Genomic DNA, 13,463 nt, shown 5'->3' with positions numbered 1-13,463 from the left:
GAAGATGCCTCAACATGCCCAGGGGGAGGCGCTGATAACCAAGCCCCCTTTTTGTAGTGTCTGTTGGGGGAGGCTCTCCATCCTAACAAGACGTTATTTTGAGGGATGAGATGAGGCGGGAAGACACTGTGATTGTTCCTCAGGGAGGAATTCGCCCCTGTCTGGAAGGAGGCTAGAGTCCTCCTTCGTCTCATTTTTGGACTGTCCCTGCAGGATCCTGTGGCCTTCCACCCCCGAGAGGCACCTCCACCCAGGCCCCCCGGCAGCAGCAGGCTGGCCCCCCGAGACCTACCTTGTTGTAGAGCTTCCACCAGCCCCAGAAACGCAGCTCCAGGAATTTGCGTGTGTTCCGCTGGATGACTTTCAGGCTGATTCTGCAAAAAGGAAGCCGGGGTCTTGTGGATTAAAGTGCCAGTGTTGGGGCCCGGCCTCCTTGATGGAACGGTTCCTCCCAGATAGCACAAGGCTGAGATAGACCACTCATTTCTTCTTGCACTTCCCTTCCTTCCACGGGAAATCACCCATAACTCTCTGCAGCCTATCCACCTGCAGTTTCTGGACTCTGCCTCCTTGTCCCTGGCACCTTCACCGGACTGTCATTTACTGAGGACCTCCTGTGTGCCAAGGCCCCAGGTTGGGTTGGGCTGCTGTCCTACCCTCAGCTCCTGACTGGTGTCCCTGCCTTCAGCCAGGGTCGCAGAGGACCTGGTGCATATCAGGAACTCGTTATTGTTCTTATGTGCTCATTACTGTTATTATTACTAATACTACGACCGAAAAGAGCCAGAGTCAACCAGATGCCAGCCAGGGGAGCCTGAGCTATTTTCTGATGATGGTTTTAGAGAGACCGCTGGGAAACATGATTCTAGGGTAAAGGGCTTGGAGTGAGGGCTTCTGGGTTCCAGTCTTGACTCTTTCCTCATGAAACAGGGGGGCAGGCCCTTCACCCTTCTGGCCTCAGTTTCCACGGGGTGCTGGCCCTCCCACATCCCTGTCATAGTATCATCACATGGATCCATATGGGGAAGTGACTTGTAGGATTCATATTAAGTGGCTCCTGTTAGGGATTGAATTGTGTCTCCTCCCAAAAGATATGCCGAAGTCCTAACCCCCAGTACCTGTGAGCATGACCTTGTTTGGAAATAGGGTCTTTGCAGACGTCATTACTTAGGTTAAGAGGAGGTCATACTAGAGAAAGGTGTGCCCCTAACCCAAGATGCCCAGTGTCCATATAAAAAGAAGGAAGCTGGTGTGGAGACATAGACACAGAGGGAAGGCCTTGCAAAAACAGAGGGAGAGATCGGAATGGTGTGGCCACAAGTCAAGAAATGCCTGGTGCTACTGGGACTGGAAGAAGCAAGAAAGGACTGTCCTCTAGTGCTTCAGAGGGAGTGTGGCCTGCAAAACCTTGATTTCAGACGGCTAGCCTCCGGAACTGTGCGAAAACACGTTTCCACCGTTTCAAGGCAGCCAGGCTGTGGAGCTTTGTTACAGCAACCCTAGAAAATGAATACAGGACCCCAGCAGGGTTCTTTGGGCCAGCGAAGACATTGGCACCCTCCCCTCATCTCACTGCCCATTGTCGCTAATGGAGCTGATCACTGTGTGTGTGGCGGGGTCCCTGGTCATCCTGTGTGGGTGAGCGTGGCCTCAGTGGTCCTGACCCGTTGGTGCTCGTGAGTGCTACCTTCGTTCCAGCATCTTCTTGAACTCAATCCTCATAAGGAAACCCCGGAGGCGACACTGTAACATCGTCATGATCTTGGCCAGCCGCTCGTCCCGCATGTCCTCAAGCCTAGCCAGAATGCCGGCTCGGAAGAATACCTGGGAGAAAGACACAGTCGTCTGAAAATAGCACAGCTGTCATGAGCAGCAGCCGCTGGCGAGGAGTTTTAAATCCAAGCACCAGAGGTTCGGAAAGGTCCTTGAAAGTTAAGAGGGCCAGTCTGGTGCTTGTGTTTGAGGCCCCCCGGGAACAGTTTGCTCCAGCCTGGACATCGGCAATAGCAGGACTACTGCTGGCCCCAGGATCTGTTTCCCCTCGCCCTTGGCTCCTCCTATGGGTCCCAGCCCTGGCCTTGCACTTACTAGCTGGATCACCCTGGACGTGTCTCCTCACATCTCAGGGCCTCAGTTCCTCATCTGTGAAATGGGGATGTTGATCCCTCCCTGAGGGTTGCTATAAGGATTAGATAGAGATATTGGGTGGAAAAGTCTTGTATAAACTGTGAAGCTGTAAGTAGAAGGTGATAGATCTTCACGGTCCTCGCTGCTATGGTGACTGCCCAGCAGCCGGGGAGGCAAGGGGTCTTATTTCTTTACTGCCATGCAAAACAGCCTTTGGACAGTCACGGTCCCCCAGGCACCTGGGAGTGGGAAGAGGGGCTAGTGAGGGCAGGGGTGGGGTTGACTCTGTAGAAAGGATGCAGTTTTACCAATGCTGCACAATTTCAGGCACCCAGCTCTGAACGGGACACATCCCTAGGAAAATAGGGCCAGCTTTGCAATGTGTTAGAAGGAGCAGGAAATACCCAACCTCCAGGAAATGCAAATTAATGTTGCAAGATACCAATCACTCCTCCCTCCACCTGTAACTTTTAAGACTTCCAAAAAGAAAAGTGTTGGCAGGGTTGTGGATCAAGGGGAGGGTGAGTTGGTACAACAGTTTTGGAAAATGGTTTGGCATTCCCTCATCAAGTTAGATGTTTGCACACCCTGAAACGGGTGAATATCCTCCTCAGCATTCACATACCTATCTCCGCCCTGGCTGCACGTCGTTTCTGCCTGGAGGGCCTTGGAAAGGTGCTGATACTTGGACATAGGTGATTTCAAACAATTTCTGGAACGAGGCTCTGGCATTGGTATTTTTACTGCTCCCCAAAAGGATTCTAATGTACAGCCAAGGCTGAGGATTTCGTTCTAAAGAAACTTCTCCATAGGACCATGCACAAAGATATTCAAAGTAGCATTGTTAATAACTTCGGGGGTGGGGATCAATTTCCAAGGGCAGGAGAAAGGGTAATTGTGGTGTGGGTGTCTGAGGCAGCCTGATACGGCAGTGACAATGAATGACTGTCATGTTCCAACCAACAAGGATGAATCTTGGAAATGCTATGAAGTGTTAGAAGCATGTTACAGAGGAGTTTATCAAGTATGATACTTCCATGAAGCTCAAAACCGGGCAAAACCCGAGGCCAGATGCATATGTGATAAAACTATTTTTTAATTTTTTTTTAAATTTTATTTATTTATTTGACAGAGATAGAGACAGCCAGCGAGAGAGGGGACACAAGCAGGGGGAGTGGGAGAGGAAGAAGCAGGCTCATAGAGGAGGAACCTGATGTTGGGGCTCGATCCCATAATGCCGGGATCACGCCCTGAGCCGAAGGCAGATGCTTAACCGCTGTGCCACCCAGGCGCCCCGATAAAACTATTTTTTAAAAGGCAGGAGGATGGTTAGCATTCAGGACAAGGGTTACTCCTGAGGAGAGAAATGCAAAGATTGAGTTCTGGATTTTCAAGTGGGCTCATGGGTGTTTGTTTTACTAGTAGTATGTTTTATAATGTAATACCTTTTCGTAGGCTTTAAGTAAGACATGATAGAAACTTCTAGAAGGACAGAAGGATCCAGGAGACCTGTACCTGGCCTCAGCCTGCCTTGGATGTGCTATGTGACCTTAGCCAAGCCACTCTCCTTGGGGAAGCCTCGATCTCCCCTCCTGTTCAGTGGGAGTGCAGGACCCTGAGTCCTCCCAGCCCCGAGAGACTATAGCAGAGCCCCCAACTAAATCTTTTACGTGGATGCTATGGATACCAACAGGAAAAGAATGCAAAAGAATGCTCCCTCTCGGGGCGCCCGGGTGGCTCAGTCAGTTAAGCACCTGCTTTTAGCTCAGGTGGGATCAAGCCCCACGTTGGGCTCTCTGCTCAGCGGGGAGTCGGCTTTTCCCTCTCCCTCTGCTTCTCTCCCCAGCTTGTACTCTCTCTCTTAGATAAATAAAATTAAAAAAAAAAAAAAGAATGCTCCCTCTCCAATGCCTTCCTCCCCCACAAAAACCCAAAGAGCTAGCCATCATGGGGTTGAGACATTGGGCTTGATTTCATGAAATGTGTCTTGATATTTCGCAATGGATGGTCATTGAGGTGTGTCCCTCTAGGAGAGGTGAGGTGAGCCTGTGGCAGGGGGTGGGGATCACATGAGCTAACAATGGGAACAGGCAGAAACATCCTGTTCTCTGTTCTGCTTCTGCCACCAGAGCCTGGCTGGTCCTTGGGGAGCAAAGCTGTCCCCAGAATCCCCAGGCCTTTATCTGGACCTGAGGTTCCCAATGTAACCCTTGAACAACAGCAAACTGCAGTCCATTTGCCCAGCCAGTCGTGGTGGTGTCAGATGCTGGCAACGGCAGCCTCATCTCCCCTTCCTGAGAGCAGCGTCATGGGGCCTGAGGCCTGCTCTGTCCCGCCTAGTTCTGTGGAACTGGGCACATCAGCTCCATGCCCCCGTCCCCGCTTCCTCACGTTTCCCATCCTTCAAAGGTGGGGGGTGGCAGAAGCAGCCAGTATTCAGCGATTCTGTGGCAAAACCTGAAGTGTTCCTATAAATCAGGTTAGCTGTATGCAACGTGTCTTAACTGTGAAGGAGGCCAAAGCTGAGAGTTCTGGCAGATCCTACAATGATAATTCTGCCAACACTCTACCAGGAGCAAGCTCCAGGGAGCTAGGGACTCTGTCTGTTTGTTCACTGGTGTATCCCTAGAGCCTTGAACCGCGGTCGGCACGGGAGGTGCTCTAGGAGCATTTGCTAAGCGGCCAGATGTGTTGGATATGCACACAGCCTGGAGCGTCCGTGCGCGCCAGCAGGCCTGTGGGCTCCACAGAGACAGGCTTTGAGCCTGAGGCTCCTGAATGCAAAGCTAGGACCCCTGCTGGGTCACCCTGGTTGTCATGCTGGGGTGCAGTCTGCTTGGGCAGCTGTAGATGGACACCTCGCACCATTAGCCTGGCTGGCCCTGACAATCCCAGCAGGACTCTGCGGGGCCAGGAAGTGGGACAGACACAGGGCAGCCCAGGCCCTGTGAGTCAGGATCAGGAAGCTTCTCTGAGTCAGCCCCGACTCACCTGCCAGCTCAGGGCTGGAGCTCTCAATGTGGGTGGGCTGGGATTATAGTGCTTCACTCTCAGACCTCACCCCCCCCCCACACACACACAGCTTCATGCCCCAGTCAAACCCAGGACCTTGATTCTGACTGGGACTCCTACAGGCCTAGGAAATAATCTATTAAGTACATGTCTGAGCTGGCTTCTCACCCACATTAGTGCTAATCACCCCCCAAATCCCATGAGATCAGCTGTATCAAGCTCTCCTTTTTCAGAGGAGGAAACTGAGGCTCCCCGCAGCTGTGGGGCTTGCCCAAGGCAGGCAGCTGGTCAGTGGCTGAGCTGGAATTCACACCCTGAAGCCCACCTTCTGGGATCAAGCCTGGGTGGCGTAGGGAGGGAGTGTCACCGGAAGACGCTACCTTGGTATGCCCGATTTTGTATTCATTCACATCCAGGTCGATGGACCCGAGCAGCAGCTCTGAGGCCTTCTTGTTGTCTACAAATCCCTGAGGAATCACGTTGGGGTTCAGCACTTGGTACCTGGTGGGAGAGAGACAATGACAGTCATCGTCATGCCCAAGCTGGAAGCTCAGGAAGCACATTCACGCAGTTGATCTTCGCGACGGCCTTGGAGTCACGGGTTAGACCTATTTTACAGATGGCCGCAGCAGGCAGTGGGGTGGGACAGGAAACCTTGGGGAGCGAACATTGGTGTGGGTCAGGGGTTCAGGAGAAGGCAGGTGCTCCTGGAAATGAAGACAACCAAAATCTTTCCTTCCGGATTTTTCCTTCCAGGCATAGGAGAAGCACTGCTTTTCCTGACTTGCCAGCAGCCGTCTTTGTGATTTAGACAAGTCCTTCCCTGTTTAGAGCCCTCAAGGAGGGCCTTGGACAAGATGACCTCTAGTGACTTGTCCTGCTCTGTCCTTCTGTGGTCATATGTTCTAGCAGGTAGGGAGGGGGTAGAAGGAAAAACAATGCCTAAGGTGGAGATCTCAGTTTGGGATCCCCCAGAAGCAGACCTTGAGACAGGGATCTAAGTGCAAATGGTTTATTTGGGGGGGGTGGCAGAGTTGGGAAGGGGGTCAGGGAAGTCAGTAAGAGGCATGTTATCAGACCCATTATCACAATGGGCAGCTGGGGCTTAATGCTGCTAGGGGACCCAGGGAACAGTGGTGTGCTGGAACCTGCAGGAGCCAACTGTGTGCATCTCTACCCAACCCCACATTCAGTCATTCAGTGACGTCACATTGCTGGCCTGAAATCAGCCATGGGAGTGTTTATCCCATGGAAATCTAAAGACGCTACAAACCAGGGCTTTTTAATTGTTATTATTTTTCTAACTTTAACCTGGAGAGCCTTAGACATTTATCTGGAAGCCAGTACAGAGCACGCCTCATAGTTAGCCCACCAAGAAGGATGAGGGAGTTGAAGTATTTATACACCAGTTGTCCTCAGCCACTGGTTGAGGGCTGCTCCTGGGGAGGCATTACTCCGGGAGACTTTCAGCCTGCCAAGTAGCAAAGCAGGCTCCAGAGCCAGAGAAGGCCCCCAGGCAAAGAAATGCACGTTCTGGCAGGTGAAAGTCAGGCCAATGGCAGTGACGTGGTGCTGCTGTGAGGTGTAGTGTCTGCCACAACAGGACTGTATTTCTCAATTAGTCAGTGCCTGGAAACTGAGAACCGTAGACTCATGGTATCAGGGAGACACCACTCACCTCTGTTTGAACTCTGGGTACTGCATCCTGTTTGGGAAGCCCTTCCTGCAAATACGGATGCCTTCCAGGACTCCGTTACAAGCCAGCTGGTGCATGATCAGGTGGGCGTCCACCACGCCTGCCAAGAGGGAGGGCACAGGACGCCGTCAGGACCCTCGGGTGGGACAGGCTGCTCCTTGCCACTGCAGAACGCTGAGCGTCTGTGTCGTCAACCCCCGTCTCCTCCCATCACTGCCCAGGGGGCCCTGCAATTCAGCCAAGGCCCAAAGGCCCTCCTGAATGTGACTTCCAGCTGGTGCCCACCCAGCCGGAACATGATTTTTGCTTTACAAAGCAGCTAGAACATGATTTTTGGATGACTCATTTCTTTAAAGATTTTATTTATTTGAGAGAGAGTGTGTGAGTGAGGGAAGGAGCAGAGGGGGAGAAAGAGGGACGAGCAGACTCCGCGCTGAGTACAGAGCCTGATGCGGGACTCGATCCCATGACCCTGAGATCACGATCTGAACCAAAACCAAGAGTCGGATGCTCAACCAACCAAGCCACCCAGGCGCCCCTGGATGATCCATTTTTTTGGGATCCTTTTGTGCCCTGCTTTGCCCCAATCATCCCTGGCGATTAAAAGCAGACTTAATTCATACCTGGCTCACAGTTTGTGCTCAACAAATGTTAGCTTTTTTATTAACTCTTATTGCTTCTGTGGGTCAGAATTGTCCAAGTTTGAAAAAATTGGTGGGAGGAGAGGGAGGCAAAAAAGAGAGACAAGTACTTCGTATTTCAAAAACAATTAAACTGCTGTAAATGGGGGTACTTCACTTGAGCAAGCACTAACTTCACAGAGCCCATGATGTACCTGATTGCTTGAACTCGTTGGGGACAATACAGCGGACAAAATGGGGAGCAGTGCTGTGGAGTGTGGTCATCAGCTTATTCAGCTGCTCCTGGGGACAGAGGAAAAAGAAACAGAAGGACTGAATAGAGCTCAGTGCTGGTGTTGCAGGACACCCATGCTCGGCAGAGGGATTTATTTTAGAGTTCAGTTAATTAAATTCAAATTGAGTTCTTCTGCCACACCAACCTCTTCTCCAGTACTCACTAGCCACGTATGGCTAGTGGCTATCATAATGAATAGCATCTTGGGCAGCGGCTGTCCTCTCGGAGGGACTTGCCCAAGGTGACGTGGTTTTCAGCAAGCAGGGCCTTTCCTGACTCAGTGCTGGCTCATTGTAGAGTCTCAGTACTAGAAGGAACTGTAGTGCCTGTGAGGACAAAGCCCTGCCTGTTGTTACCCTCCCCACTGGATGGTCCCTCCTCCTCTGCTGGGGCACCTCCAGGGAGGTAGCCCGCTCTGCCTTAGGGCAGCCAGATCCTTGGGAAATACTGAAATCTTTCTTCGTGCAACATCTCCCTAGTGGCTGCCCACCTACACTTTGGAATGTGTTCCCAGTCACGCCCTAAATCTGTGGAAGTTATGATCAGCCCAGAAGATCTGCCAGCCAACTTTAGGGCTCAAGATCTTAGGCACTGATATGTCCATTGATGTCACTCTCTGGATTGTAGTCTGAAATGACATGGTTGGACTGCACCATCTCTAAGGGTCTTTTCTGCCCTGAGGGCCTATGGTTCTGTGACCCCTTCAGAAGGAAGCCGACTCCTGGAATGACAGAGGCAACTGTAGGCATGGAAATGAAATCATCTTGTCTTGGCTGTGAGATGGCAGGCTGACCACCACACCATTAGAAGGGAGGGTTTGATGGAGAGGCAGGGTCACTGGATGCAAAGTGGCCTACAGGGCAGCCCCTACTTACCCTGTAGAAGTTGGAGACTGTCATGAAGGAAGACCCTCTCTTCTGCTTCTTGCTTCCAGCTGAGGAAAGAAAAGACAAGCATGTTTCATGTCAGAAAACAGCATGGGGACAGTCAGCCCCATAGTGTTCTGTGTCAAGGAAATGCATTCTCTGGTTTAAAAAGCTTTTCTTGGGGGGCGCCTGGGTGGCTCAGTCAGTTAGGCATCTGACTCTTGGTTTTGGCTCGGGTCATGATCTCAGGGTCTTGGGATTGAGCTCTGCACTGGGCTCTGCGCTCAGCAGGGAGTCTGCTTGAGATTCTCTCTCTCCCTCTGCCCCTCCCCGCATGCTCTCTCTTTCTCTCAAAAAAAAGGGGGGGGCTTTTCTTGGGACTAGGTAAGGTGGGGCCCTCACACCAGGAAACAGAGATCTACCAGGGAATGGGTGAATGGGGTGACTGTGGCCTAATTGTCAAAAGGGGCATATGCTCTCTGGAAAGTGTGTGTCCTTCTGTGATTTAGGGCTACACAAGGGGACAAACCGCCCATTGCCTGGGAAGGAAGAGGAGCCACAGACCATCTAGAGGAATTGCATGTGGATGGTGAAAACATCTCTGAATTCGAGGAAATTTGCACATCTTGCCCCTATGAATGGTGGCCACATTGGGCAGCTCCCACCCTGGGGTGTTTCCCTGTGCGCCACATGACCTCCATGGGGTAGGAGGCAGGGCTGGGTTTGGCCTTTGACTCAGACAGAGAAGAACAGTGAGCAGAAAATAAGCACACAGCATTTGGGCCTCCACTCTTCCAAGGCAGTATTGCTCCACCTACAGGTGATACGGGCCCAGCGATCAATTCAGTTGATGGAATTTCCCAGAATGCATCTGTATCTCTCCATTGCACCATCGTCCATGGCCTACCTCAAGCAACTTGTCATTCATTCATTCATTTAGCAAGAGTTGAACACGAGAGTTTTTTTTCCTTATTTCCATTTTGGTCACTAAAGGGCATCAGCACAGGGAGACTGGACACAATAAGGGGTCAGCTGTACCTGGAGCCTCCTCTTCTTTGAAGAGAAGGGCCAGGATTCCCAGGGATGATTTCTGGAACAAGCCCACCACTGTTTCATTCAGGGGGTCTTTGTTCTTCTCCAGCCAGCCTGTGATGTTGTAACCCACCTGGAGGGGGCAATACCAGCGGTGACCTTCGGGTCCAGCCTCCGCCTTCCAGGTCCCACAGCCAGAACCTCTACCTACAGCACGGCCTGCTCTGGGCTCCCAGGACCAACCTTCAGCCCCATCTCTGGGGGCTTCCATTCTTGACATTTCCTGGAGTCCTGGGATGTCCCTGAACTACAGTAGGAGGTGGGGCCCCATTATCTGTGTTCTTGGGCATTTGCAGTTTGCCTGTTTACGCTACCCTGTCTCTGAGCTTTTCTGACAAACAAGGCCTCCCCAGCTACTTTCCATCCGGCCGTGACCTTCTCTTGCATGTCTTCCTCGCTGGCTACTCTGAGCCTGCCTGACCTCAGGCTCTTTTTCTACCCAGGCAGACTGATCTTCTTCCAGGCTCAGCCCTTGCTGTGAGTGACTAGCCTTGACCAGTGAAATCCCGAGCTACATGAAAAGCTCCCTACAAGGACGTCTGGTCTGTCCTTGCTCAAGGGCGCACATCCCTTGGCCACTGCCTGGTGGAAGGGGGGGCTCCATCCATCTATAACTGGGGGGTCCATGTGTTCAGGTAATTGGGCATCCATTAATTTCTGCTGCCCATTTTGCCATGTGGCCCAAGCTGGAGAGGCAAAGAAGAAGCCCCTTTCAGATTCTTCCACTGAGCATAGGGAACTGAGGGCAGCAGATAAGAAGCCAAAACTTTTGGGCTTTCCTTCTATATAGCGTATAGACACTCATCACCTCTGGGCCTTACTTTAGAGTCTTCTTAATGGTGCGGAAACCCCATTAGACTTTAAATATTCCATTGCTACAAACACAGAGCTTTTCTCATTTCATTGTGGGAGGTGAGGTAGAGCACCGCAATCAGGCTCCCAACCTGCTGTTTGCTCTAGGCATTGGCACGATCCATTTTGCAAGTAATTGGCATTGTTATGGTTGATGAGATCATCAGCTCCTGGCCCCAGTGCCCACTCCAACAGCAGCTTTCCTGACAGCTCTGTCCTAAGGCTGCTATTTCCCTGCAGTTAAACCCACAGAGATTCGACAAACTCGAGGGGTAACAGGAGCCTTGGCATTTACAGCAATACTGCAATCCCAAGGAAACCAAACTCATTCTTAAAAGCTGGCTGAACAAATATTGTCTCCCCTATCCATTATTCAAATAGAACCCGAGTCCTGGCGGCACTTAATTCCCTCTTCCCCAAGGACTAAGTTTGTCATGAGTGAAAAAGCCACTCCGGAGATGTCGTTTTGTTGGTTTGGTGGCCACGAGCTGTCAGAGCAATAAGTTAATCAATTTGGGGGATAATTGGTGGGCTCATGGCATTTCTTTTCTCTTTTTGCAAGTGTTGGAAATTCTGTCCAAGATCTCAGTTCAGCCGTCAAACCGAGGGCCATAGACAGTGGTGTGGCCCTGGAGGGTCTGAGGGCGTCAACTGCTGGCTGCTCCCTGGATTGCTTTGGAATTCTCTGAGGGAGAAGTGATGAGGAAGTATGAGTCAGAGGTCATTTCACTGAGCAGATCACCCTGCTATATGGCGGCTGTGCTGGTTGGAGGTGGGAAGCAGGAAGGGCACGGCAGGAAGGACCTACAGTAGCCAGAGCCGAATGCAGCAGGAAGGTGTCCACAGGGGGCGCTGAGGGGGTACTCACAGTGCCTGCATAGTGGACGAGCTCGAAGTGGGCCTCAGGCCCCTTGCCTTTGCCCCCCTTGGGCTTGAGGAAGTTGCTGGACTTGCCCAGGTGGTTGTCATACAGGGCCGCCTTGAAGGTGGCGTCGGTGGCCTTGGGGAAGACGCACTGTTCCTCCAAGATGGAGAAGATGCCCATGGGCTAGAAGGGAAGAGCAGTGGATGGTGTTACAGGAAGCCAGGGGACCCCAATGGGGCCACTCAGGTGTTGGCCTGGGGGCGGTGGAAGGGGTGACCCAGACACCCAGGTGGCCAGTGAGGAAGCAGAACTCTGGGCAAGGAGCCCTGGTAATGGTGCACTAGCTACATGGTCTGGTCTTTGAATGCCAAAGCCATTTAGACTTGAAAGAGCTAGAATTCACTGAATCTAACAGAAAAGATGGATGTCGGAAGGGGCTATGTAGCTCCCCAAATGCTAACCCCTCCCAAACAGTGGTGCCAGGCAGGCTTGGCCCTCAGGAAAATGGTAAAGTCAATGATACCTGTCCTCTTTGCATTTAACTCTTTTATTCGCTTTTGCCCTCAAGGACATTCCTGGCTACCATGGGTCACAGATGGTTCTAGGTCTTTTCTCACAGAATGAGGGAGCTCATAAATGCTGTCCCTTCCTCCCCCAATCTATGGAGGGTCTGGATCTCTAAGGAAGATTTCTGGAAGAGGGCAATGCTTAACCCCAAAGCTCAAACATGAGGACATTTCAGGTTCTATGACAGCTGGACAGGGAGGTGTTTGTAGATGTTAGGGGATGGGGGCGGGGGGGATTGTGCACGCAGCCTGTTTTTGGAGACACTTTTCCTGGGAGGTTAAGGCTGGTCTCACATCAGAGACCCCTGGCTGCCTTGCTGATAACTTCTCTATGACGGCCCCTAGGCTGAGCCTCAAATACAACATACGTTAGTTCTTTTCCTTTATTTTTAAATTTTTACTTCGAAATAATTTTAGGCTTGCAAAAGAGTGTGAAGCATTCCTACGTGCCTTTCATCCAACTTCTCGAAATGTTAACACAACCTCAGTAACAATAATGAAAACCAAGAAATTAACAATGTTACGATCCTATGAGCAGACTGGTCAGATTTTGTCATCTGTCCTGTTAATGTCCCTTTTCTATCCCTTTTCTGCATTTGATTAAACCATATATATTCTTGAAGTAGGCCCTTTGCTAAAACGTTCCCTATGGTGTGATTACAGAGGTGGCCAGTAGACTGCTTGGGTTAGAACCTGACTCTGCCATTCACAGGTTGTGTGACCTTGGACAAGTTACTTCCCTTCTCTGTGCCTCAATGTTCCCACATGTGAAATGGTTGTAATACATCACTGCCCCCCACCCCACACACACGCACGTGTGGTAGCTTAGGATGAGCCAGTGAGTTGAGGGAGCCAACAGCCCAACTAACTGTGGTCATTGCAACACTACTGTACCTATTTTGCAGAGAGGAAGCTAGAGGCCAGACCAACCAAGGTCATTAGCGGTGTTGCTAGTGCCATCTCCCCACAGGCCCCAATGACTCCCCTTCTAAGGCACACCCCGGTCAGGGCCCTGGCCTCTCTCTCAGCCCCACCTTTGAGCAGCAGGTTACCTTTTCCAGGAGGTCAATGCAGGCCTGTAAGTCAAGGCCAAAGTCGATGAAGACCCATTCGATGCCCTCCCTCTTGTACTCCTCCTGCTCCAGCACGAACATGTGGTGGTTGAAGAACTGTTGCAGCTTCTCGTTGGTGAAGTTGATGCACAGCTGCTCGAAGCTGTTGAACTGGGGTAGGAGGGTAGAGAGCGGGGCGTCAGCCAGGACCCAGGCAGAGCCTCCCTGGGACCAGAACTGAGGGACGAGGCACAAGCCAAGCTCAAATTTGCTGAGGGCCAACCATTGTCAGGTGCTGCCCGAGAGGCCTGAATGCTGACCACTGGACGGTCCTCCATCAGCCCTGCAAGAAGCCCATCTCAGTTACCCTCCCCTGCGAAGGCCCAGAACAGCTTAGCACCCTCAGAGCAGGGCTGTGGG

General features: G+C 51.7%; 1 protein-coding gene across 1 annotated transcript in view; it reads right to left on the bottom strand.

Moving 5' to 3' along the window:
* The window catches only part of LOC100483776 (myosin-16), a 61,692-nt gene that overhangs the window by 34,659 nt on the left and 13,570 nt on the right, over positions 1-13,463 (bottom strand). The window contains exons 13-21 of the mRNA XM_011231026.3: positions 13,044-13,214; positions 11,429-11,608; positions 9,655-9,781; positions 8,626-8,684; positions 7,671-7,758; positions 6,818-6,935; positions 5,520-5,640; positions 1,688-1,824; positions 293-374 (exon numbers count right to left, since the gene is read on the bottom strand). Coding sequence (XP_011229328.2) covers positions 293-374; positions 1,688-1,824; positions 5,520-5,640; positions 6,818-6,935; positions 7,671-7,758; positions 8,626-8,684; positions 9,655-9,781; positions 11,429-11,608; positions 13,044-13,214 — 1,083 coding nt within the window. The remainder of the gene's footprint in view (positions 1-292; positions 375-1,687; positions 1,825-5,519; positions 5,641-6,817; positions 6,936-7,670; positions 7,759-8,625; positions 8,685-9,654; positions 9,782-11,428; positions 11,609-13,043; positions 13,215-13,463) is intronic.

The sequence above is a fragment of the Ailuropoda melanoleuca genome, chromosome 10, assembly GCF_002007445.2.
Source record: "Ailuropoda melanoleuca isolate Jingjing chromosome 10, ASM200744v2, whole genome shotgun sequence".
Taxonomy (NCBI): domain Eukaryota; kingdom Metazoa; phylum Chordata; class Mammalia; order Carnivora; family Ursidae; genus Ailuropoda; species Ailuropoda melanoleuca.
The sequence above is the reverse complement of the archived record's forward strand: the minus strand, read 5'-3'. Positions and strand labels throughout refer to the sequence as shown.